At 37.7% G+C, this 26,758-nt stretch overlaps 1 protein-coding gene across 4 annotated transcripts in view; it reads left to right on the top strand.

The window, feature by feature from the left end:
* Col19a1 (collagen type XIX alpha 1 chain) overlaps positions 1-26,758 on the top strand; it is a 313,664-nt gene that overhangs the window by 102,298 nt on the left and 184,608 nt on the right. For all 4 annotated transcript variants that reach the window (XM_013125565.2, XM_040729471.1, XM_040729472.1 and 1 more), the window contains exons 12-13: positions 24,651-24,704; positions 26,462-26,497. In XM_013125565.2, coding sequence (XP_012981019.1) covers positions 24,651-24,704; positions 26,462-26,497 — 90 coding nt within the window. The remainder of the gene's footprint in view (positions 1-24,650; positions 24,705-26,461; positions 26,498-26,758) is intronic.

The raw sequence follows: 26,758 nt of genomic DNA, 5'->3' as shown, positions 1-26,758 counted from the left end.
CATGTGAACAACCACTTCTCTCCTTCCTTTCAAGTTCTGATTTCTTAGATTTCCCTCCTGCCAGTATGCAAAGTAGTGTACTATTCCAGTACTGAAGAAAGGCACACGGAGCAGACCTTTGCCAGTCAAGAAAGGAGAATTTGATATTTAATATTCTTCATTCACAGGGTCCAAAATATAAAGTGCACCCCAACACAGCTCTTCTAGGGAGGAAGTATTTTCACCAGCCTTGCAAAACTTGAATTCCTCAGTGGTGAAATCGCAATAGTGCAAGGTTCTGTGTTGCCATCGGTCTGTTCTGCTGTGGGGAAGTACTCTGATCTCTGCCTGCAGGACCCCACTTTCTTTTTTTTTATTAAAAAATTTATTTTTAAATTTAAATTGAAATTAGAAACAAGGTTTCTTCACATGTCAATCTCACGTCCCTCTCCCTTTCCCTCCCCTCCTCCCACCATCCATCCAATACCCCCTCCTTTCCCCAGGGAGGGTGAGTTCTTCCATGGGGGTGTCCATAGTCTGTCATTTCATCCAGGGCAGGGCCTAGACCCTCCCCCAAAGTCCAGGGTGAAAGTGCATCTCTCATTGTAGGATGGGCACCCAATGTTCATTTGTATGCCAGGAATAAATACTGGTCATCTACCAAAGGCCCCATAGATTGCCTAGGACCCCACTTTCTGACTTGCAGAGGCGCTTGCCTCAGAGAAATGACTAATGCCAACCATTCCTGGGCTACAGAGCTATGAGGCCCAAGGGTGACAACAGTTAGAGTAAAAAGATGGATGAGGTAGAGCTCCAATATCTTATTTTGGCCCCTTGGTGAGTAACCTAGTCAGGTAAATTAAAACCACTTACAAGCGAGTGATAAAAGTGGAAAGGAGAGTTATGATGATAAGACATAAATAGAGTTGCTAAAGAACAGTTGAGCAGAAGGTTTAAGAACCTGGTTCCTGGAACTAAGTTTCATTTATCATTTCTGAAAATTTTCAAAAATACCTTAAGCTTGTATTGCTTTGTTCACAGAATGGCAAGAGTTCCTTTATTTCAACACTCCACTAAAAAAATAAAATAAAATAAATCTCCCCTGAGAGCTCTTAAAAGTTTGGATCATTTAAAGGGCCTATTATTAATTTTACTGAGTTAATAACCATTATGGTCTTGTAGTGAGGATAATATTTGTCATGGGACATCTTAAAATGTATATTAGCATAAAATGCATAATAAGGAATTTCCACCTATATAAATTGAATTTAATACATTGTAACAGCTCCAGTGGCCCTAGTGGGGTCTTTTAAAAATCTGGTTTAGGGCCTTGTTAAAACATGAATTCTTTTAATGTCATATTTTGGTTAGAGACCTTGCTTTACCTATGCAAGTTTGAATATGTTTGATTGAATAAATACAAAATACAAATAAAATAAAAAGTATAAAATAAATTTTCAAATATGTTAATCTGCTAAAAGAAAAAAGACATTTTGCAGTTAATTTTATTTTTTGGTTTTAAATAACACACACAGGAAATGTCTATTAAAATTAGTAGTTGCTGTACAAAGCATTTATGACATATTGCTGTGCATTGAAAAACTAGCCGCTTTGCATGTCAGAATTTGAGAATATGTGTTTCTGTTTAAGCTGAGGTTATTGTTAACTGCCAGTGGATAGACTTTAATGAGAAGCACTAGGTACAAATTACACTCAGTGTCTTTCATAAGATGGCTTGTACACTGCCTACATTAAAACCTCCTGGTCTACTACATCAGAAGCAGCCATATGCCTTAGAAGTCTGCACTGCAAGACGTACTCTCAGAGACCCTTGCAAAACAGGAAAAGATTAAAAAGGAAAATTAAGGAGGTTAAGCCTCTGCCTCTGCCTTTATTAACTATGAGATAATACCTCACATTTTCCTTGTTTGATCATAGAGTGGCTAAAACAGTAGCATTTAACCATAGCGTTGTGATGAGGCAAGTGAGTTGACTCTCTTAGATGAGGGCCATGCATACAAGATCTTATATACATACTACATACATTTGTGAAAAAGCAATCTTTGCCTTTGTTTCCTGTTCTTTTATGCATTAAGGAAATTCTTAGACCTATCACAAAGCTTAACAATGAATGTGTATAACTAGCACATCTCTATTTGTAGACATGTGAAATATACTTTATTTATCTTTAAATAATTATTTTAAAATGTATTTAAGAATGGCAATGAACGTTTTTGGACAATTTCAAATAAATAAAAAAATTAGAGAATAGGATAGTGATGTTTCTTGGTACATAAAGGCTGAGGCTGACATCAGTCCAAGTCAACTTTGTTTCAGCTAGGTAACATTTAGTATTATTTTGAGGCAATCCTTACAGTGTGTGTGTGTGTGTGTGTGTGTGATCATAACAGTCTAGTGTGCATGAATTTCTAAATGATAAGTATTTCTTTTTGCATAACCAATATAACATCATTAAATCTTAAATGTATTTGAAAACTAATAATTTCCAATACATCTAGTCTTGACATTCAGAGTTCTAATATCACTAGAAAAATGTTAAATGTATTTTAGCAATTTGCTTTAGGGTACTCAAATCATTTCTATACATTCTACTTGGCTGCCTTTCTGCAGTCCTTTTAACTCTCTATTATTCTGTCATTTTCCATCTCTTTGTAATTTTGTTTTCAGTACCTTAATTGTTAAAGAATCAGTAACTGTTTGTCCTGGAAAATTTTCACACTATGTCCCTTCTCCTCTCTCTTTCCTTAAAAAGGTTTTAGATGAGACTCTGGTGTAATGATTTCAGCAAGAGAACTGCATCTAAAGATATCTCTCTCTTTTTAATTATTTCTTTTATTTTTGAGATTATGCTATAATCATTTCATTTTCTTCTCCCCTTCATTTCTCAAAACCCACTCATTCACCCATCCTTGCTGTCTTTCAAATTCATATGCATACATACACACAAATATGTGTACAAACACACACACACATATATATATATATTCCTCAATATAACCTGTTTAGTCTATATAAGGTCACACAAAGTATGTTTTCAGGATTGACAGTTTGGTAATAACCAGTTTGTGTGCTTCTCCCTGGGGAAGAATTTTTCCCATTCTTGGAATTCCTCGATTGCCTGTAGTCCTTTTTAAGCATTTGTTTAATCAGCCATGCTAGTAGTGATAATTTATGTAGCTTCTGACATTAGTTGCCGAGTCTCACAGAAAACTCAGTGAAACCCTGGCTCTTGCAATATTTCTGCTCCTCTTCTGCAATGTTCCCTGAGCCTTAGGTGCAAGAGTTTTGTTGTAGATGAATCCACTGGGACAGGCTTCAAAACTGCATTATGATTGTCGTGATTTTCTGTGGTGGTCTCTATCTGTTACAAAGAGAGGTTTCCTTGATAAGGGACGAGGATTAGACTTATCTGTAGACATAAGGACAAATATCTAGAACATAGGTAAGGATGATGCTTAGTCAAGTAGTGCTTGTAAGTTCTCCTCCAAGATCTATGACTTCATTAGCCATGCTTAGCTGGCTAGATTTTCAAAACTAAGTATGGTTTCTCTCTTGAACAGGTCTCAAGTCCAATTAGAGAGCTGCTGGTTACTGCCAAGGTATGCATGCCACTAGTCCATTGTCAAGAGTTATTATGTCATGCTGATCTATATTGTGTTCCCTTGGTTAGAATGAAGTGTCCCTCTTTAACTCTTCTGACTAGTTTTAGTTTAAAATTTATTTTGTCAGGTATCAGGATAATAATACCTGCATCTGATTGGAATACCTTCTTCTTCTTCTTCTTCTTCTTCTTCTTCTTCTTCTTCTTCTTCTTCTTCTTCTTCTTCTTCTTCTTCTTCTTTTCTTCTCTCTACAATACATCCTGAATTTAGCTTCCCCTCCTCCCAAACCCCATCCCTCTCCCCCACCCCCAGATCTACTGCTCCTCTTCTTCTCTTCAGAAAAGAGCCAACCATGGTTGGAGCACTTTCACCCAGCCTGTCACTACAAGGATATGCTTATCTTTAAAGTTAAGATGTATTTCTTGAAGAAAACAGATGGATGAATTGTGTTTCTTAATCCACTCAACCAACCCATGTCTTTTGGTTGGAGAAATGAGGCCACTGATATTCAAAGTAATCACTGAAATGTGTGTATTAAATACAGTCACCCTGTTTTTGAATATTTGTGGTGATGCATTTTTCAGTGATATTTTGTGTTTTAATAATTACAGCTTCTTATTTCTTTCAACAATTTCCCAGATATGCTCTCATTCCTCTCTCCATCCTGATGTATTACTTCATGCTTCCTTTGGGTTTGGGTCGGTAGATAACAAATTTGTAAGGCTGTTTATATCATGGAACTTTCTCTTTCTCTTTCAATTTAGCATATAGTTTTGCTTGGTATATTAGTCTAGGCTGGCTGTTACAGTCTTCTGGGACTTGGAATGCACTGCTCCAGGCTCTTCTAGCTTTCAAAGTTCCCACTGAAAAATCAGTATTATTCTAATGGTTTTGCTTTATATGTGGTTTGCTTTTTTTCTCTTGTAGCTTTCACTTTGCTTTCTTTGTTAAATATGCTTAGTGTTTTAGCTATTACATGCCATGCTTTTCCTTCTGGTTTTATTTGTATGATGTTCTGTGTGTAGGTGTTTCTCTACTTTGGGGAAGTTTTCTTCTATAATCTTGGTGAAGATCTGGTCCGTGCACTGACTTGGGATTCTTCTCCCCATATATATGTTTGTAATTCAAAGGCTTGGTGGTTTCATAATGTTCCACATCTCCTTTCCCATGGATTTTTTTAAAAATTCATATTTCTCATTTATTTGGTTTAATTCTCTACTTTAGGTTAAAGTTCTGCTGTTCTGCCTTTTGCTTAATTCACTCTATTTAGGCTTTCCTTTGAGTTTTCTAATCGAGTTATTGGGCTTTTCCATTCCATCTTCATTCATATGTGTGTGTGGACATGTATGTCCAGGTGTGTATGTATATGAAGTCCAGAGGACACATTTACATGTCTCCCTCAATTACTCACCACCTTATATTTTGACACAGGGTCACTCACTGAAGCTGGAGTTCACTGGTTTGACTAGGCTGGCTTACTAGTGGGCCCTGAAATCTGCCAGTTTATGCTTCACCAACCCTTAGATCACAGGCATGCACCTCATGTATGGCTTTAATACTGTATTTTTAATGTGGGTGCTGGAATCTGAACTTGGGTCCTCATGCTTATATAGCTTGGACATCTCTCAAGCCACTTTGAAATACCTTTTTCTGTTTATAGCACTGACTTATCAATGCCTAGATCCATTCATTTTTTAGGGCAGCAAATATGGTAATAGTTTAATTTTATTATTCCCTCTATTTTTAAAATGATAATTATTTTTTATTTAGGTTAGAAACAATCTTGTTTTACATGTCAATCCTGGCTCCCTCTCCCTCCCTTCCTCCCTTGCCCTCCCCACTAGGTCCCCCAGTCCCCCACCCAATCTCCACTCTGATCCCCAGGGAGAGTGAGGCCCTCCATGGTGGATCTCCAGTAACTGTCATTTCATCCAGGGCAGGGTCTAGGCCCTCCCCCAAGAGTCTCGAGAGACTCTCTTGAATCAATTCCCTGAGTACCCCATGTTGTATATCAGTAAGAATGTTTTATTAAATGTTATTTTCACTTATATACAGTTATCAAAAAAAGAAAATTAGTTTTCTAGCATCTGCAAATGGTTACCAATTAGATTTTATTAATTTGTTTTTTGTATTATGGATCTGCTTTCATTTATTGACCTTGTCCTTATTGATACTACAATTGTCCCATTTGGTCAGTAATAGGACTTTTACCTAGCCCTTGAGTTAATTCACCATTGAACCATACATCTTTGTAAGCTCCCGCTGTTAGGATGACAGTTCATTCCAGTTTTAATGCACTGTAGGGGCTAACGTAGTTGTCGTTTGCATCATAAAAGTTCCCTGAGCATGAAAGCTTTTAGTATCTTCTTTCCTCTTGAACTCATGTGCCGTTAAATGTTGTGTTCCTCTTGCCAATTACCGTAGATTGCTCTTCCCCAAACAGCAATGCTGAGTTCTTATATCTGCAGTGCTAGCATGAGGCTTTACATAAAATTGTGATGCTACCAATTTGTGTGACTGTTTAGCACGTCACAATTTAAGTGGACTTGTAACCATATAAACACATCCAACGTTCAATAGAGGTACCCCTGCTTGCTTACTATAGTGATTTACATCCAGTTTAGTTTAAAATGTTTTCCAGTCTTGAATGTAGAGTTATGTATGTTTCTTCAGTCAAGGTTCAGTGAATAGAATTAAGCCATATAATTTGTAATAATAATACCAACAAAGTAGACTTTTTAAACTAATAAAATGTTGTAGAGGTAAAAATAGCACAGATGAAATAGTCATAGGTAGTACAGAAAAAAGTATTCACATTTTTTCTACATGATTTAATAATAAGCTGCTTAATGTACCACCTTGCTCTTAACACACCAGAGTGCATTTTTAGGATGAGTGACACTATCTCGTTTCACTGTATGTTGTGTAACCCTTTGGGGAGATCTGACCATAGGACAAGGAAATGATTCCATCCAGTCTCCCTTGGTGAACCAATGGATTTATGGGGGTTTCTTACAGGAGCATGGGTAACACAAATGTCAAAAGTCCACCCCAGTGGGGGAGAAGACTTGATAGCTCTTTCCAGCAAAGAGCCTTCCATAGTTCAATGCTTTATAAACTCAGGGAGCAGCCTTGGGTTCCTGCATCTTTCAAAGGTTCCTGAGCCTCATAAAGTTTGTTAGTCTAGATGAACTTTCTTCCTTCTTCCAGAATGGAATTTTTCAATCCAGAGGAAAGAATTACACAGTTCATAGTACAGTTTTCAGCATCGTGAATTTACAGTAATGGATATTTCTATTTTGACAAAAACAATTTATGGAAAGTTCATAAACACCTTTCACAGGAGGTTAGCTCAAAATAAGCCAGGAGGTCAGTGATTCCTCAGCTCAAGTGTAGGGATAAAGAAACTACAATTCACTGGCCAGTGTGTGGTACATGCCTTTAATCCATACACTCAGAGGGCAGAGGCAGGTGGACATGAAATGTGTTAGAAATGGCAAAAGAAGCAATGGCTCCCAGAACAAGTTGTGACTGGCCCACAATGATTGTGGAGAATTCCCTGGATCTGTCATTCTGTGTGGATACCAGGCAGCAGCTGCAAGAGACTGAATTGCTTCTCCCAAATGTGGATCACATTTCATTTCCTTTCCGCATCAGCAAAATGAAATGAAATGGGGAATTTTGGAAATGGCCTGAAATATTATTGCTGACATTGCTATAATTCGGAAATGGTCAGACTATTACACAGGAGATTTGGCAGTGTGGGGGATTTACTCTACACGTGGCACCAGGCCTAAGTCAGCCTGACACTGTTATTTGAAATCCCATTGTTTTACTCAGGATTGCCTGTGACCTTCCTCTAAGAGGTGTTTGTGGGAGACCTACTGTGTGCCCATCTGTGCAAAGACAGCCCAGATTTGTAACTTTGAGGAACAGGCCATTAATATCTCATTGGATGTGTTGCTTTTGCCCATCATCTATCTCCTCCTTTAGACATGCCTTTGGACCTGGCTTTCCCCCAGAGCACCACTCTCTTGTTCTATTCCATTAACCAGGATTTATTGCTCTGCTGCATCCTCTTACAAACAACAGATGCCCCTCCCCCACTTCCCTTCTGCCTCTCTCTTTCCATTCCTACTGTCTTGCTCCCCCCTTTCTCAACTAATCTGCAAAGGACTTGCTTCTTACTGTCTGCCATTTATAATACAGAAACTTCAATTGTAAATGATGGGAAGAATCAGGCTATAACATGCAGTTTGACAATACCCTACACTGTCATGATTCCCATGCTGTACTGGTTAACTGTGGGTTGTCATCAACAGAAGTTATGGCAGCAATTCTGAAAATGCCTCTTTTGTCTCTAGTCCAAGATTTCAGGTTTAAGGAGTCTGGAAGCTCTGAGAGTACATTAGTGAATATGAGTGACCATTGTCTACTTGTATATTTCCCAAAGGCTGATTCTAAGAGAGTCTTGAATTCTGCACTACCCATGTCAATGTCAACTGAGCAAATTTCCTCCTGCAGCAATTAGCTGGCTAACTGCTTGCCAAGACTATGGAAACAATAATAGGCTTTAATTTAAAGTATTTTTTACCAGAACTATTTCATGTTTAAGTCGAAAACTCATCACAAAGACTTTATCTTTTTGGATTTGTTGGTGTTGTTGTTGCTTGTTTGTTTTTGTATAGTCCTGGTTAGCTGGCCTGGAACCCAATTTGTAGGTCAGTCTTGAGTTCACAGTCTACCTGCCTCTGCCTTCAAAGTGTTGGGGTGAAAGGTGTACACCACCACATCCAGTCTGTTTTGAATGCCAATGGCTAGAGAAAAATTTCTAATTAAGAAGCATTTTGTGTTTCAACTTATTTAAAGTAGTGGACCTTACAATTAGTCCTTAGATATATTTTATAGAACCCCACTGAAAGTGTCTTTTGGAAGATTTATTCTTCAAATATAGAACAGGAAAAAGATCCCAAGAAACAGGACTAAAGGGATCCAGAAAATATGTTAGATCAAGGGAGGTGGGAAGTAATGGTTAAAGTTTGTGAGCTGCTTATCATTGAGGGCACCTGGAGCTGAATGCTGCTGATGTCCCCTCAGTGGACCAGACAGGATGGCTTGGAGTTGTCCCTCTCTAGAAGCTGACATGTTAGTGGACTAATTCTTGTCACCCTTTGGTACTCCAGTAGCATCAGTTGCTCTCACCTGTCTATGCTATCTTACCAGGGTCAAAGTAATTAACTGGCTTCAGAACAATCCCAGAAAGAGGACAGAGGATAGAGTTTGACAAGTATACAAAACTTTTCAGGAGCTTTCTACCAGCTGCACCTGAAAATCAAGGAAGGACCAAGTCAAATGAATGAAAGTTTTTATGAGTTTGTACTTTTGTTGAACAAAAAAAACCCCAAAAACTTGGAATAATGGAAGCTCTTTGACCATGGAAGTGACTTATAGTCTCTGAAGAAAAAACTATGTGTGGTTTCTGACATAATCGAATGCAGCAGTTATGGAGTTGGAGAGAGATCAGTATTTAAGGCCATCTATTACTTTTCTATTGTGGAAAAACACCATGACTAAGACAATGCACAAAAGAAACATATAATTGGGCTTATGTTTTCAGAGAGTTAGAGTCCATGATGGTGCCACAAAATGATGACAGGAATAGCTGAGAGTTCAAAACTCTATCCATACAGGTAGGAGACAGTGAAATGCACACTGGGAATACTCTTTTGAGACCTCAAAGCCTGCCCCTGTAGTGACACTCCTCTTCCAACAAGTCCATGCCTACTAATCCTTCCCAAACAACTCCACCAACTGCCGTCCAAATATTCAAATATATGAGCCTTTGGAGGCCATTCACATTCAAACTGCTGCAAAGCATTTCTAAAGAAACTGAAGTTTTGTTTGGAAGGTCATTAAGTTTTGATATGATTTTAACATTAGTTTCATGCAAGTATGGGTAGTGGAAAAATCATCAATGGGACTTAATTCCCATGGGGCGGTCCTTCATACTTGATTAGAATTGCTTTTAGGTTCCCATTAGTCATACTTTCCAAGGTTTATTGTATTTTTAAGAAATCTTCAGACATTCGATGTTTTAAAAAAATATTTCATCTTTTAAAACTGGGTCGAATACCAAGAAACAATATGCTCATCCTAGTTTCTAATTTCCTCTGATGACAAAGTATTTTTTTAATTGTAGATTAAAATTTTAATGCTTTGGTTTTGTTCTACTCCATTTTCCTCCAGTGGAAAGAAAGAAGCAGCTGGTTACTATTTTCAACTTTCTTTTGTTTGAGATTTATTAAATATGCAACACATGAATGTGTGTGTTTCTTGTCTGGATTTAGAGCTCACCACTTCTTTTTTGCAAACAATGATAGAATTTAAAACAGAAAAAGCATAGAAATTATCTGGTCCCAGTATAGAGCTTGAAATCTTGTCATGTATCATTTGATACTTTTGTACTTCTCTGGTGTTTTGCCTAGATATCCTTTACTTGACTACCAGTTGGAATTGCCTTCTTTTTCATATAAATGCTGAAAATCTTTGCCCATTATTTATGTTAATTAATCTGTCACCAAATAATATTTTCCTAAGTTATTGTTGATTTAGATTATAGTAATCGTATTACTTTATTAATACGTTATCAAATATGTTACTTTTTCTCTACTATGAATATTTTGTTCTATGTTTTTGGATGCATTGTCTCCTATGAGCCCTTGCTATATTAATTATACTTCCTTTTCATCCCTTAATACTTACAATGTGGCTGTTGGATACAAAATTAAGTGCAAGACTACAATTTATTATTTAAAAATTTTTTGCTTGTTACAACATACTGTTTTGATCACTATGATGTTTTATATCATGAATATGTTACATACATACATTATATATGGAATATATATCAGTGATTGTTCTTCACTGGAAGTAGCATTATTCTCTGAAGCATATTTAGCAATGTCTATGGACATTCTTGTGTTACTAAAGATATGTGGGGTAGAGGATAGGCTAGCTTCTGGATTGTAAGTAAAGGCCTTAGATGACATGAAATATCCTGTGGTATAGAAGCCATTTAACAACAGAGAGTTGCCAAGAGTTCTGAAATTAGAAGAGACAGATGATGGACAGACAGACAGACGAATGGATAGATGGATGGATAGATACATGGATGGATAGGTAGGTAGGTAGATAGATATATAGATACATAGATAGAGATAGATAGATGGTACATAGTAAAGATATTCTTACTATGCACCATTTCTCTGCCAGTTGCTACTCAATAAAAACACTGCCAAGCCTATGTTTATTTTTTTATTTTATTCTGTCTCTGTGTTTGTGTGTTTGTGAACACAGGTATCTATGGAGACCAAAGGAATCACATCCCTAAGAGCTGGAGTTACAGGCAGCTATGAGCCACCCAATGTCAGTTCTGACTGCCAAACTCGGTACTCTGGAAGAGCAGAAAGCTCTCTAGACCACTGAGTTAGGCCAGCAAGCTCTCCAATCCCTGTACCGCCATTTCTAGGACCTAAGAACATTTTGAGAAATTTTGCCTATTTCTTTGAAGAGATCCGGCCAGATGTGCTGTGTATTTCAGCTTCATGGTTGAAACATTTTAAAGATGAATCTAATAGGTTTAGAATGCTGACTTTAAGGCAGGGTGCCTGAGTTGAATTAGGGACCTTGGCATCTTACTTAAAATCTCTTGTCTTTAGTTTCCTCATGTGTAGGATTTGGTGTGTATCATAGCTATTTTAAAACTAGAGATCAGTTTGAAGCTTCTTTAACTCTCTGTTGTACTGCATTCTCTTAACCTACAGAATAACCTTCATCAGACTATCAGCTCTGTTCACTGCATCATCGTCACACCATCATCACCAGCATCACCACCACCATCCTCACCATCACCATTGTTACCACTATCATCACCACCATCATTGCAAACACTACCATCTAACTTTAAACTCTTTCAGCCAACACCAAGTTTTCAAGTGTCCTTGTAGGCGCATATACTTTTAAAGGGTACAGTGTTTAATTTTTTCATCTGTAGGAACTGCCATTTTATCTTATTATTTTATTCTATTTTGGGGTGATGGAAGCAGAACCCCAGATTTCACACAGTCTAACTCAAACATATGATATACCACAGAACTGAATCACTAGCCCCCAAATTATTTCAAACTCAATATTGTGTTTGTTGTTAATTAAATTTTAAATGTTGGTGATGGTACCCATGAAATTCAGTTTGTCTTCCTGTACCTTCCCACACTGTTGTACTCACAAGGACTAAGCTTTCTGTCATACATAATATTCTCTGTCTACATCACCATTTTCAATGAAATGTTCTGTCATGATAGAATATATGTGGAGCTCAATAAAATAATATCATTTGAAATGTGTCTAGGACAGTTGAGAAATTCTTTTCTTTTCTTTCTTAGTTTTGGTTTTTTGAGACAAGGTTTCTCTGTGTAACAGCCCTGGCTGTCCTGGAACTCTCTTTGTAGACCTTGCTGGCCTTGAACTCATAGAAATCTGCCTGCCTGTGCTTCCTGAGTGCTGGATTTAAAGAAGTGAGCCATCACTGCCTGACTTGAGGAATGATTCTTAATATTGGGTTTGTTCTTGTCTTTTGTGTGGTAGTTCTGGGGTACAGAATGTATGCAAGCCATCACACACAAGTGGGCATCAGAGGACAACTCAGGGAACCAGTTCCTTCCCTCCCTCATTCCCTTCTTCTCTCCTTCTCTCCTTCCCTCCTCCCTCCCCTATGTTGACTCAAGAGATTGATTTCAGGTGGTTGGGCTTAGTGGAAAGGGCCATTACCCTCTGAGCTGTCTCACTGGACAGAGAACTTTTAACTTTTTAAGATATTAATCCAAAGAGCCGCATGTTGTCAGTGGGCATTGCAACTCTGGAGCAGCTCCTCACCAGTGTTTTAGCTTTAAACTCCTCACTGAATTCTAACTTCCACTCACTGTGAAAATTAGATTTGTGCATTTTACTGCTCCGGTGTGTATGTTATTATACACCAATGACTATTTATACTTCATTTCATTAGATACTAATAGTCATAGAGTGTTGGGACTACACATCTGTATTTCTATTTTTAGTTTATTTCCCTCTTTAAAGTGCTAGTTCTTAAAACTGGGTGCTTAATTTAATATTTTTTGCAAGTAGAAATGATAATGGTCATTGAAAGAAATTGGAAAGGATAGAAATTTAAGAATCACCTTAGTGATGCAACGCTGATATAGTACTACTGTGTTTGTCTTGCTCATACACACACATTCACTATCTACACATTATAGACATACATAGCCACACATACTATACACATGTACACACTGTAACACACACTGTACACAACAAACATTCTAAACATGCACACACTACATACCACAATGCACACTGTACACACAACAAACACTGTACACATGCACACACTCTATTTATTGCTGGGAAAAAGAAGTAGAAAACACTAAAGTATGAAGTGAAAAAGAAATACTCATAATCACTGGAGTGCATCATCCATCCACGTTGTTTCGATTTGTTTCTCCCACTGCTATTCCCAAGACCTGTACAAAGCTCATGCACAGGTAAACAGGTAGATGGATAAACAGAGCCACATTTTTAAGAAACTGAATTGTACTGTAGGTTTACATGTTATGCCAGTAAATACATCTTTCAGACAGAAATTGAACAACATTAGGCATCACTGTTATTATGTATTATCCACTGTGATATCCCTGGCCGTTTTGAACAATTATGACTTCATAAGAATTTATGCTGACTGCCAGTAACCCCTTATTTAGGGCAGGGCCTACAAAGCAGCGTTGCCATCTCTGCCAGAATTTTGATTGGCTTGAACTAGTTAGTGCTGGTCAGGTCTTGAGCAGGAGACTGTAGCTTCTCTGAGTTCATGCGTGTGATATCTGGCCATGTCCAGCAGACATTTCACAGCACTCTTCCCCATCCTCCAACCCTTTTTGGCTGCTTTCCCATGAACTTCCCTAAGTTTGGGTAGGCATGAGGATGTAATAAAAATGTCCCAACTGGGATGAACACTGTCTTTAAAAATAACACATAGTAGTTCACATACACTCATTGGGTTTTTCTGTTTGTTCTTTGAGTCCTATTATTCGGATACTAATAATTTTATAGTATAAAACAATCACATCATAAAACTATAACATGACTTTAGTGGCTGCACCACAGTTCATTCATCTATGTGCAGTAATTTATTAGATAAGTTCCTTATCCTTGAGCATGTGGAATGTTTCTCGTAAATACCACTGCATTTATTATGAGGTGCCTTAAGCTTCTCATCTGATTATTTCCCTAGGATACATTCTTTAGGAAAATCACAGGGCCAGGTGGAAGGAACTGATTTAAGATCCTTGGTATACATTGCCAAATTGCCCTCTGGAAAGTTATTTCTTGCTCATGGAAGAAAAGGACTAATCCTTGTTCTAATTCTACTCTAATCATTTTTTATGCAGCATTTCTCTAACCTTTGAACTTCTTTGGTTTTAGGGCTCAGAACTGTTTATTCTTCAAATATATGTTTCTTTCAGTGGATTAACAAATAATCACTTTGTTTCATATATATCCAAACTGTATAAAGCTCTTGTTTTTTCTTAGTAAAGGGTTTGAACATTTTTTTACTGTATAAATTATTTCTTTCTAGGGTGAACCAGGGCCAAAGGTGGCATTGGTCTGGCTAGTCTTAATGTACAAAACATAAGCCTAATTCTCTTTTTAATAATGCTCTGTTTATTTCTACCACTGAAATATTCTATCTAACGCAATTAGAGCTGGTTCTCCTTGGCAGAACCAGCCCCAGTCAAACAAAATGAAGGATGAAGGTGGATTTTACACGAAGTCATTTGCAGCGGTGTTTTTAGTGGCATTGCAGGGCTCCCTTGGGCTTCATTTGTCTCCTGTCTGTCTGCACCACACCAATCCTCCCTTCACCCTTATGTCTTGTTTTTTTTAAAAAAAGTTTTGCTTTCATTGTCATTTTCTTCCTACATGTGTTCATCAGCAAGCTTCATTCACAGTCCATATCTCCAATGTCTCCCTCTAAGGAAAGGTTGTGTCTGTAGGGTGGTATTTATGTAAATAGGGGAAGAAAGAGAGAAGGGAGGCCATGTGCTAGGATTATATACTCTTCCAGAAAACAATGACCCTTTTATCACCCCCTACAAGAGTTCTTCAAGCTAACGTAAACTACAGCTTTTGACATCTTTGAATCCAATTCATATCTTTCCCACTTCCTGGAGCATTATTGCCCCTCCTTCAAGATTATTACCACAGATCTTAGGATGAAATTTAAACAATCGCTTAATTTTTTGTTTCTTTTGAAATATGCATAACTCAAGTCAACACAGTGGAAATTTTCTGATGAAATGAAGATTGTACTAGGAGCTTATAAAGTGACAACATTAGGGTCTATTCTCATTTACATATACACTGTTTAAGTTGTTTAAGGGGCCACCTACCCCAACTTTGTGAGTCAAGAATAAGGAAATACTTGCCAAGGCTCTATTCCATTCATAATGCCTGGAAGACTTGGAAATCATTGCCATGCCAAGCGATATTATGAAATCCATCTTGTGTGCAGTAGACCTTCATAGCAGGAAGGCAGGTTGAAGACCAATCTTTTGAAATTATGGAGAAAGTAATCGATTCCTGAGAGTTTCACTTCCAAAAGACTGACACCCCAGCAGTTACCCCTGGCACATTTCTGACATCCCTCAGATTTAGTTCCTTACTTATTTCCAAGGAATCTCCATTCACATTTTTTACTACGACCCTCATCCTTGTTGGTCTTCACCTTTGCAGTAATTTTCCTATACTGAGTTGGGTACTAGCACCATATGTCTCCACATCACCTTCCCTTGTTATATAAGGACATTGACCCATGTGTTTAAATGCAGCATCTGAGCCACCTCAATATCACCGTACTGTGGTACCTGGTACAGTAGTGAGAGCTCTAGAGAATAAGCCAAAGCCCAGATTTTACCCTCGCTGTGCCCTTAGCTCAGCAAATCGGTTTGCTAAGTGGACACACATGGCATTGCTAACGAAGTCCCCTCTGCTAAAGTATCCCATGGTTTTATACAAAGATTATTAAGATTATAGGCACGGAAAGCCATCATGAGATTTAAAGCATTCTTTTGTTTTGTTTTTGTTTTACAAGGCAGGGTTTCTCTGTGTAGCTTTGGAGCCTTTCCTGGAACTAGCTCTTGTAGACCAGGCTGGTCTCAAACTCACAGAGACCCACCTGCCTCTGCCTCCCGAGTGCTGGGATTAAAGGCGTGCGCCACCACCACCCGGCTCTGGTCTTTGTTTTTGAACCCTTGCCTCACGAAAGGCACCACCGAGAAGGAAAATCCATAACACACTGAGAACTAGAATATAGAAAGCACTGCATTAGCAGCGTTAGTTTCTTTCCTTGTTGCTATGACAAACACCTGGCAGCAAGCAATCCGAGGAAGAAAGGGTGTATTTCAGCTCAGTTTGAGGGTCCAATCAGATCATTAAAGGAAACTCACAATAGGAGGAACATGAGCTAGCTAGTCACACTGAATCCAGAGTCTGAAAACAGAGAAATAAGGAAGCTGGAATCAGCTCTATTGCTCCCTCGTATTCAATCCAGGAATCTGGACCAAGGATGGTGCCATCCCCATTAGGGTCCCCCCACCGCATTAATCCAGTCTAGAAACATCCTTACAAACATTCCCAAAGATGTGGTTCCTGAGTGAAACTGTCAAGTTGACAAGACATGTCCTCCTTAGAAGTTCCACTTTATGCTTATTTCTAAGAGGTTCTATGATAGATACAATTTGGGTTCTTGCCTAGTTTTCTATAGTACTATTAAGAAAATAAAGATGTGTTATACTATCAAGTACTAACTGAATGCTTGGGGTAGGTTTTCAGCTGCTGTTTGCTGAGTTTTACTTTTTCAGAAGCTTTGTCACTATGTTGTGTAGTCTAATATGCAAGTACTTAAAGCCTAACCTAAGACAAGGATGAAAGAGGTGGTTTTGGAGGTACTTCTGCAAATATCACATAGATATGTAACTTGGCACTTGAATAGAGGGGAACTCAAACATAACTGCTTTATCGTTATTTATGAAAAAGAAAATTACTTGTGAGAAACATGAGCACCTCAAACACAACAGTATTGAAAATGATAGCCAAATGCTCTTGGTACAGGATTTCTGATGTAACAGTGTAAAACAGTGCTATCTAGAGGTTCCCAGAGACATCTACATACATGTTCTGGCAGTCACTGAGAGAGTCCCAAACTTCAGTAAGATCAGACCTCTGGAGAACATACTTGTGGGGAGATAACCTTTCTTCTAAATGAATGGTCCTATGGGAGTCAATCACTCACACACCAAGAATGGTTCTGTCTCTTTCATGCCTTAATTCTTGAGACTATAAAGTATGCCACCAATCATGAAAAGGCACATTAATTTGTTTTCTTTGTTAATTAGCTGATATGTATAAGGTGTTTTCTTCCCGTGTTTTTCCCCAAAGATATTCAGGAGTTATGACCAAGAAACAAGAGCAAGTAGTGAGATTTTGCTTTCTTCTCTAGTCCCATTAGTTATGAAGAATCAAATGCTATTATGACTTTGCCCGCTGTGGCCATGGTAACATTATTTTCATAAATTACTTTCATTAAAAATTTGAAATTTAGTCTTCTGCCAGCTTTATGGGCTAGCTAGATCTGAGAATTATAGCAAACTCTTTTCTGAAGAAAAAAAGTAGTTTGAGAAAATGAATTTTATTCTATAAAACAGTAAAATCATACTTTAATCCTGAATGCTTGACTAAAAGGTCTCATTTTCCCACTAAATCATGTCATACACCATTACCTGTTCTTCAGTGCTATACTTCTGACTGCAAGCCAAGTATTTCAGCACTTGTGACAATTCATGCTGACCTTGTAATTACAGGCACACTTTTTAGGGAATGCATGGTATTTTAATGGTGATTTTAAATTCCCTAAAGTCAAGCCACTATGGGGATTATCACTTCCAGAATATTCAGTTAGAATGCAAGTGAGCAAATTCAATATACCCACTTACCACCTTCTAAGCTAGTTTCTACATTACAATGAATTGTATTGATTTAATGACTTCAAACAGCCTGGGTTTGATTTCTTTTTTATTTTTGTATATTGGATTTAATTTGATGTGATGTATCCTAAAATACACTTCTTTTCTGTGACAACTTTTCCACAAAACAACTAGACTGCATGGTTTAGAAGGAAGTACACTGTCATCCATTCTTTCTAGTCTGGGTACTGTGGGATTTAGGACATGGAAATTCTCTGCCATGTGGAACTATCTTTATTTATATGCTTTTGCATATATACATGCAGAAACAAGAAAAAAGGCCACAAATTCAAAAGCAAGGAAAGAGAGGTGTGTGGGAGGGGTTGGAGGGAGGAAAAGACACAGAGAAATGTTGAAATTGTATCATAATATCCAAAAAAGAAAGAGTAGGATATGTAATATCTTTGAGGATTGTCAAGTGATTTTTAAATAGCCTCTACTCATTGGGATGACAAAAATTCTGCATAAGTGCAAGTGTGTGTGTGTGTGTGTGTGTGTGTGTCTGGGAACTTTGGGTTAAATGCTGAAATACCAATAAACATATTTCCATTGCAGTTTAAATGATATACTAGGCAATATAAAAATTATAAGATTTTTAAATTTCTCCAATTCACCTTTCAAAACTTAAGATCTTGTTCTAGGGTATAGTTAAGTGGTTCTGACTGTGACCTAGTATGAAATGTGTTCAACAACAGTGTCTTAGAACAGATGTAAGAGGGAACACTGTGAATGTATTCTTGTGAGCATTGAAGCCAGACAGACTGCTTCGAATTCCAGCTCTTCTAGTAACTATATGTCACACTACCCTATTTATCCTTCTGGTTTCTTCATTTACACATGAGATGATAAGACTATTAGTGTTTACTGGCATCCTGAGAGAACCAAAGGCATTATCATGCACACACTATTAGAACAGTACTCACCCTACAGTAAGGACTACATAATCATTCTCTATTAAAAACTTTTAAATGTGACATATTTAGCTTTAATAGTTATCTCTTTTCTTAATTTTTTTCAGGTGGCTATACAGAAAAGTAGGGTTCAGTCATTGAGTTTAGTCTCCTCTACATGTTCATTTTGGTGTTTGAAACACCCTATAGCAAAACTACCATGTCTGGCATTTCTAAAATAGTCAGCAAAATCTTATGCCTTACACCACTAAGCTACACTACTAATTATACAAACCCTGAAATCACAAAACCAAAGACATCATCTGGTGACAGATGCCGCCATTGCTAGGAAATAAGATTTGCTTAGTAGATGGGACAAGGAATGAACTAATAGCTTAAATTTTTAAACAAATAATATTATTTTATACCATCTGATACTTAAAGATGCCATATCACACAAACAATAGCTTTTCCAATAAAAATCCTGCAGTCCATTTGCTCTATGTAACACCATCCCTCAACTTTCATTTTTCCCTGTAGAGAAAACTTCCCACCTTCACATTCCATGAAGATATATCTACCACGTTTCAAGAAATCCCTATATATAATAATTTACTGAGATTCTTAACAATAGCTATCCATACATGTCTTAAGCTAAGAATCCATTTCATTTGGTGTGTTATGCTTTTTAATTTGAAATTTTAAACATTATAAAGTCTTTCCTAGTTGAATACTGTACTTACATCATGTATATTCTACCCTTTCCTCCCTTTAACGTCTCCCATATCCCCCCACCACTCCCTGTCATGCTAATGACCTCATCTATCATTTCCTTCCTTTTACACACATACACACACATGAGAGAGAGAGAGACAGAGAGACAGAGAGAGACAGAGACAGAGACAGAAAGTGAAGACTTTATTGGGCCTATTTTTTTTAAATTAATCACTTCTTTAATGTCAGAATATTGCATCACCAAAGGTAAAAACATAATGCAATGTATTAGAAGAAAACATATATACTTCCTTCATGAACTAAATTTGATGAAAACAATGGATTGTAGTAATGCACAAGAGAAGACATTCATTCCTCCTAAGCATGAGTAACCAAACACAGACCTGAGCTTAAATTTTGTATTTTAAGGTACTAAATATCTGTAAAAGTTTACTTTATTAAAACACAGATTTTTAGGGCATTGGTAAAATTGTCAGGTGTAATTTTATTTAAAAGAGAATTACCAATGCCCTATTGGGCCTATTTTATGATGTTCTTATGGACAATTGTTTAGAGCGCACCACCATCTAAGGACTGGATAACTTATCAGTGGGCATATCCTTAGAAGATGAATTATTCCTCTTTTGCAGTCATTGATAGTCTGTAGCTCTCCATCTAGAGATGAGGCCTTATGAAATTTCCCTTATCTGCACTGTCATGTCCACAGGTGGTGTTGTTATACAGGTCTTGTTTAGGTGACCACATCATCGAGGTTTCCTGGTTGCAGCACATCTGAGCTGTTAAAGGTTAATGCTCATATTTCTAAACATGTTTTGTACTTTTGTACTGTGACTTTCTTCTCCCCCTCTGGCACTCAATAATACTGATAGCAGCATCAGCATGACAAGAAGAGAAAAATCATGCTTGCAAAAAGCATTGCTGAGCTGCTTTTCAGAGCCTATTACAAAGTCATAGCTTTAGCATCAAAGTACTTTGTCACAAGGGACATGATTACATGGGTCTACTTCCATGGCCCTAGCTGTAGAAGCTTGATAAATGCAGTTGTTCTCAACTGCATTTTATTTTCTATGACTTAAAGCATGGTTGTTACATATCTATCAACCTGAGTACAAAACAGAACAAAAAGCACTATTAGTTATCCCTTACTTGTCCTGAAAAAAAAAAGGTTGTTAGCTTTGTTAAGTGACAGTCATCTACTAACTGTTCTTACCATTATGATTCTGAACATCTCTTCAAAATGTCTATTGCTTATATCTATTTTTATGTAGATGCACTAACTACTTAGGATTGTGCAAAAAACACAATTCTTTTCATGACTCCCAAATGCCATATTGCCAAGTCTGCAGCATGCCCAGTAGATTTGGACTTCACTGGGAAATACAATCTCCAGCCAGCTCTCCACTTCTCTGGCAGAGCTCAGTATTTACAATGAGTTGTCATTGCTGCGACATCTCCTTCCTGGCTACAAGCAATTGAACCCCTAGAAGTTACTGATTTAACTACCATTACATCTTTATTTTAGTAATACAACTAGGGATAATATTGTACTGGAGTCTTTAATTTTTTGATGTATGATTTTATATATCATATGGATTTTACAGATATGAATTACAGTTATAATTGCAGTGAATCCAGAAGTAAGCATTATAACTGAGAATCTCCTTTCCCCAGAATCTGCCAGACTTATTTTACCAAACTCATCCTCTTGTGCTAGAATCATCTGTCTACACATGATGTCTACTCTTTGAATTAGGGTTCTCTAGAGTAACAGAACTTTAAAATGAAATCCCTCCCTCTTTCTCTCCTTTCCTCTCTCTCTATCTCTCATATACATTTTTAGAATTTATTAGAATGACTTATAGGCTGTGGTCCAGCTAATCCAACAATAGCTGCCTGTGAACAGAAAGTCCAAAATACAATAGTTGTTCAGTCTATGACGTTGGATGTTTCAGTTGTTATTGAATACACTTTGGGATCCCAAAGAAATAGGCTCTAATGCCGGTGAAGGAATGGATTTGCTAGTGAGGGCAAGAGCAAGCAAGCAGGCAAAGGTTGAGGCTTCTTGCTTCCATGTCTGTTATATAGGGGTCCAGCCTACAGTGTGGTCCAGATTAGAGGTGTGTCTCCCCACCTCAAAAGATCTAGATTGGAAGTTGATTTTCCTACTTCAAATGACTTAACTAAGCAAAAATTCCTCAAGGTGTACCCAGCCAATTTTGGGTCTTAGTTACTTCTACATATAGTCAAGTTGACAATAAAATAGTCATCACACTCTTCTCTGCCATCTTATAAAACATACATTCATATTCATGTTTTTATAGTAACTGTACAGTCTGACATGCTTGTCAATATTAGTAATTTTCTTGAATATATCTCAGATTTTTCTGTTATATTCCATTTCTTGCTTCTTATTGTCTATGCATATTTATCTACATAGTTTTTTGTAAACAATAAGTGAGGCAGCCTCTTCCTAATGGATTTCTCAGTTAGCAAGTGGCACAACCTTTTGGCCAGTAAATTAAACCAAGAATGAATGAAGCTCGATATCTCCCATTCCAGCCCACTTCTAGCCCTTCTGCCTCCTAGGATGTACTGACTTTGATCTCATCTCTTGGCCAGAGATAACATTCTCTCCCAGACACTCTGGTATCTGGCATGGAAATTTTTCATTATCCTTTTTTTCTGATTAGAAGCCTAGAATTTATGTTTTATGATATACTGTATGTCATTTTAAAAAGTCATATCATTTTCCTGTTACTTACACTGAAGTGGCCTCCCAATTAACTGAAAAAATTCTTCACATATCTACTTTCACTGTCCTTGACTTAAAACAATGCTTCTTATCTAGATACTAATTGCATTGTATTACCTCGGGACTATCGTACTTGCTGTTTATATCACCCTTTTACTTTCCCCTAGGATCCTAAAAACCTTTACATAGAGGTTTCTACGCATCCCACATGAGGTATCTCTCTCCTTCACTCATCTCATTAAGTCTAATGACTTGCTTATTGTCCACCTTGCTAGTCTTATAAATTTCAAGAATCTTAGCTTTGTAAAAGAAAAAATATATGCTGCATTTATACTTTTTAAGTCTAAAGGAGGAGTTTTTATTCAAGCAGCTATAACAGGGAGACTGCAGTAATGGGAGGGGGTCAGGCTCATCTCCAGACACAAGGACATTGGTTGAGTTATAGACAGCAGCATAAGAGGAGAACTATGTGTGTGTAGGTGGGGGGGGTGGTTACTGAAAGGAAACAAAGCATGGCACAGTTCTGATCTAAAATTTTTCTCACTCAAGACAGTTCAGAGCAAGAGGTCAAAGTGGGGTGATGAAGAACAGATTACAAGGATGAGAGAGTTTTGTAAGCTGAATTAGCAATTAAAAAAAACAGTAACCAGGTTGACAAGCCAAAGACAGGAAAGGGGCATGGTCCAGACTTAGTTAGGAAGGGTTAAAGTTAAGTGATGGAGATCACCTTCGTAATCTTCTTGTTCTCTTTGCATCTCCAAAGCGTTGTAGAAGTATAGGGAAAGCTACAAACTCAAGGCAAAAGCAAATACGTTACATATTACATTAGCCACATGGAGAAAGGAAAAAGAAACAGGCAAAATTACTTTTATTAATACACCTTACTTAATCCATTATTGGCAGTTTTATCCTTTCTATGAATAGTATTAAGAAAGTATTAATGAATATCTACATTATTTTCATATAGTACATATCATAAACTGAACTGGAAATGCAGATCAGTAGTAAATAATTTGATGGCATGAGCAAGACCCTAGACTCAATCCTTATCACTGAGAAGACTGGGGTGAGAGGAGAACATGAAACAGTGTGAAACTCCTGTACCAGACAGTATAGGTCCAAATTCTAGGACAGTGATGACCTCAAGGCACCTGGTAAAGGTTTATTGAGTAAATTGATAAACGAATGGCAGAAATCCATTCACAGAAATGACTGTTGTCTCCCCTTAAGTGGTTAAGATGTTCCTTTGCCAGGTTTTACATTCAAGTGTCTACTGTTTTGGGAAGAAATAGACGAATACTCCAAATAACAATAGAATACTACACTTCAAAATATTTATTAAACACTAAAATAATGATTAAAATATATTAAGGTATTTATTCGTTATTTCATTTGTTTTCTGTTTTGGGTTTAGTTAGTTTTTTTTCTGTTTTTTTCCTTATTTCAAATTGGATGATTTGCCAAATGTGCTTTACCCATCCTTTGCCATTGCTAATGTCTGAAATGGATTTCACTCTCTCTGTGCAACAAAATTGTTTTATCTAATTAATTTTTGTCACTTCACTTTGTCCTTGGATTCTATGTTGAATACCTTACCTGTTTGTTATTAATTCATTACAAAACGCTGGGTAGTGATAGTGAGATCCCTCAGCTAGGAACAGCAAACTGTTTGGACTTAAAATTATGTGTAATATCACTCCCAAATGCTTCCTTTTCCCATTATTCTTTCTCCCTCAACCGGTGTGTTAAAAATGAAGGTAGATACCTTTCCTGCTTGCCACACAGTCAGGATGTTTTATTCGACTTGCCTTCTGTTTCCTCTGTGAACACATTCAGCTGTCAAACGGATGACACCATCACCAACTAAATACCTCTAAAACACCCAAGAATCCCAAAGATATGTGAAAATATTCATCTGACAATCTCTCTACATCTCATGTAGTTCCATGTGATAGCTTTACAGATCCAGGTTCAAAAAAGGAAAGGAATTAGAAAACTAAAACACACTTCTCAATGGACAGCATGCTACATTTTTTGCTCCAGCCTGATGAGTGACAGGAAAGGAATGCAGCTACTGTAGCCCTCCGCCCAATAATTAAATTTCTTGATAGAGATGTGAACGTGTTTTTGATGTAACTGAGAAATTTTTTGGCAAGCTTTATAAAGACTAAATCAATGCTAAATCAGAGGTATTTACAACATCCACAAATTTAATCCGGAGAGGATACTTAAAAGCTCATATAGATCTAAATGATGCTCTCCCAGATGGTGAATTAATGTAATTTTAGCAGGAAGTGAAGTTGCACAAATACGCAGTATTGAGGCCTCGCACTGGTTTAATGCATCTGAAGCCACCGTGGCACAGATGTTCCTTATCACTCTGGTGCCAGTTGCCTGTCTCTCTCTCCACTAGAAAGGGAAGAATGGGATTTGGCAGTTCAGGAAAACATGTTTCATTTTCTTACTAATAATTTCTCAGTAATTGAAGCTGTTGGTGACTCTTATATAGAAATGATTTTTGTTATGTTCTTTACAGGGTTTGAAAGGTGACTTGGGTCCTCAAGGTCCACCTGGCCCGAAAGGAGAAAAGGTACTGTATCTACCCCCGAGTGTCCCGACCTTATTTTAAGACACCATCCCTTCAGTACTAAGTGACTTCTTATAGATCTCTTCTGATTGCACAAACATCCTGGGATTAATGGAAGGTTGTTACATGGAAAATCTCTGAGTGCGGAAAGCCTTTTGGTTGCTTTAGTGTGAGAGGCGGTGACATTAACACGTGTAGAACTGGCTGTTTCTCACCTTTGCTTGACAGCACTGAGGTGTTCCAACACCACATTAGCAAAAGTGTCTTACCTCAGGAAACTTGGCCAATAACACCACACTGTCACCTTAAACTTCAGGCAGGTGGCGTTGGCGGGAAGGAAGCAAACTTCACGCCTCAGCCTTGGATTAAATGCTCCATTTCTTGTGGACCATCTTATGACAGAATTTTGACAGATGCTTCTCAGTGAGAGCTAACAAATATTAAAGGCAAGGTTGTGTTGTATAAGGCAACTGAGCAATACTGATTTCATAGGAGTCGTACGCGTCTGCATTTTATGCTCCATGGTCAGCAGATGCCGAATTCCTTTTCTGTCTTAAATATTTATCTCTGAGTTAAATATGATCTCACAGAGCAATCCCTGGTGACTGATTTTAGTTCCTTAACGGCTGTTATTTTGGTGCAACTGTGCAAAAATTAATGAATATGCAATATTGTGTCTTAAACTTGAGATAACTAAGTTTAACGAGAAAATCCTAGGTATACTTGCCATGACAGTCAGCCCCGTGGCACACTCCATAGGCACACGTACTCCACAATGTTCAATTCAATGAAAGTCACGGAGAGGACACTCAGTCCTGATGACAGAGTCCTCATTAAATGAGCAGAGCTTCCAAGAATGTGAAACACAGGAGTGACACATCATGAACTTGTGAATACTTTTCAAAAAATTTGTTTTCAAATAGGGTCTCACTATGTAGCCCTGGCTGGCCTGGAACTTGCTATGTCAATTAGGCTGGCCTTAAAATCATAGACATCCTCCTGCCTCTGCCTTCCAGTGCTGGGATTTAAAGTATACCACTACACCCAGCACTTTCATAGACTTTTTAGTAGTCAACATGCACATACCTGAAAACCTGTATTCACGCAGGTCAGCAAAGCGACTCTAGCACTGGAAAATACGCAGATGGAGGAAAAGCCTGTGAATGCGGAAGGCATGAGTGATGCCCACTCAGCAGCGCCTAGGAGAGGTGGTGGGAACCGTTCCTTGCAGCTGGAAGGCATGGAGTGGGGGGGGCACTTATTATTTCTGCTGATGCTCATACTAACTTTGCCGGAAAAATTATCTGTCACTATGACGCTTCCCAGCTGCTCCATTGGCAAGTAACCACATTTGGAAAGATAATTTTTTCTAATTTTGGATTCCATAGTCGAAAGAATAGAAAATTAGATTATTTTAGTTTTTCAAAACACGTTTGCTACTGCAGAAAGCACAAGGGCACACAAGGCGATTTTCATGTCATAAGCCCTAAAGGGAACATGATGAAGCTCTCACTGCGCAGAAAATTTTACCAAGAAAAATTCTATTTCTATGTCCTTTCAGACTATGAATTTGTTGGTAGAGATATGGGGGAGGTCTGGAAGGGTTTGGGGAGGGGGGGAGAATATGATCAAACTATATCCTGTGAAATTCTGAAAGAATAAATAAAGTCATAAGAAAGATTTATCTGTATATATTGCCTCTTTCCAGAAACTCTTAAAGAAGCTGTTGGTAATTGCAACTTTTCTTTCACCTATTTTAGGGTGATATGGGGCCTCCGGGGCCACCAGCCTCAACTGTAAGTATTCTTAAAGCAAAAAAATAAAATGTTCTGTTTGCTACTCATACTAGCAAACACAATTTAAGCCATGTCGTATTGTAAGAATTGATGGTAAAATCTGAATATGCCAAGCAAACAGTCTCATTTTAAAGACGGATTGCTGCCCTGAACAGTGAAGTACTTGACCTAAGGTCTTAAGGTGATGTCCCACAGGAGATTGTAATCAGTATCTCCTCAAACAGTTTTTTTCTATCCTCACCGTGGTTAGTAATCATGCTC

Source organism: Mesocricetus auratus, unplaced genomic scaffold (genome assembly GCF_017639785.1).
Source record: "Mesocricetus auratus isolate SY011 unplaced genomic scaffold, BCM_Maur_2.0 Super-Scaffold_100021, whole genome shotgun sequence".
Lineage (NCBI taxonomy): Eukaryota > Metazoa > Chordata > Mammalia > Rodentia > Cricetidae > Mesocricetus > Mesocricetus auratus.
Note: the sequence above shows the minus strand (reverse complement) of the source record. Positions and strands in the feature narration are given on the sequence as shown.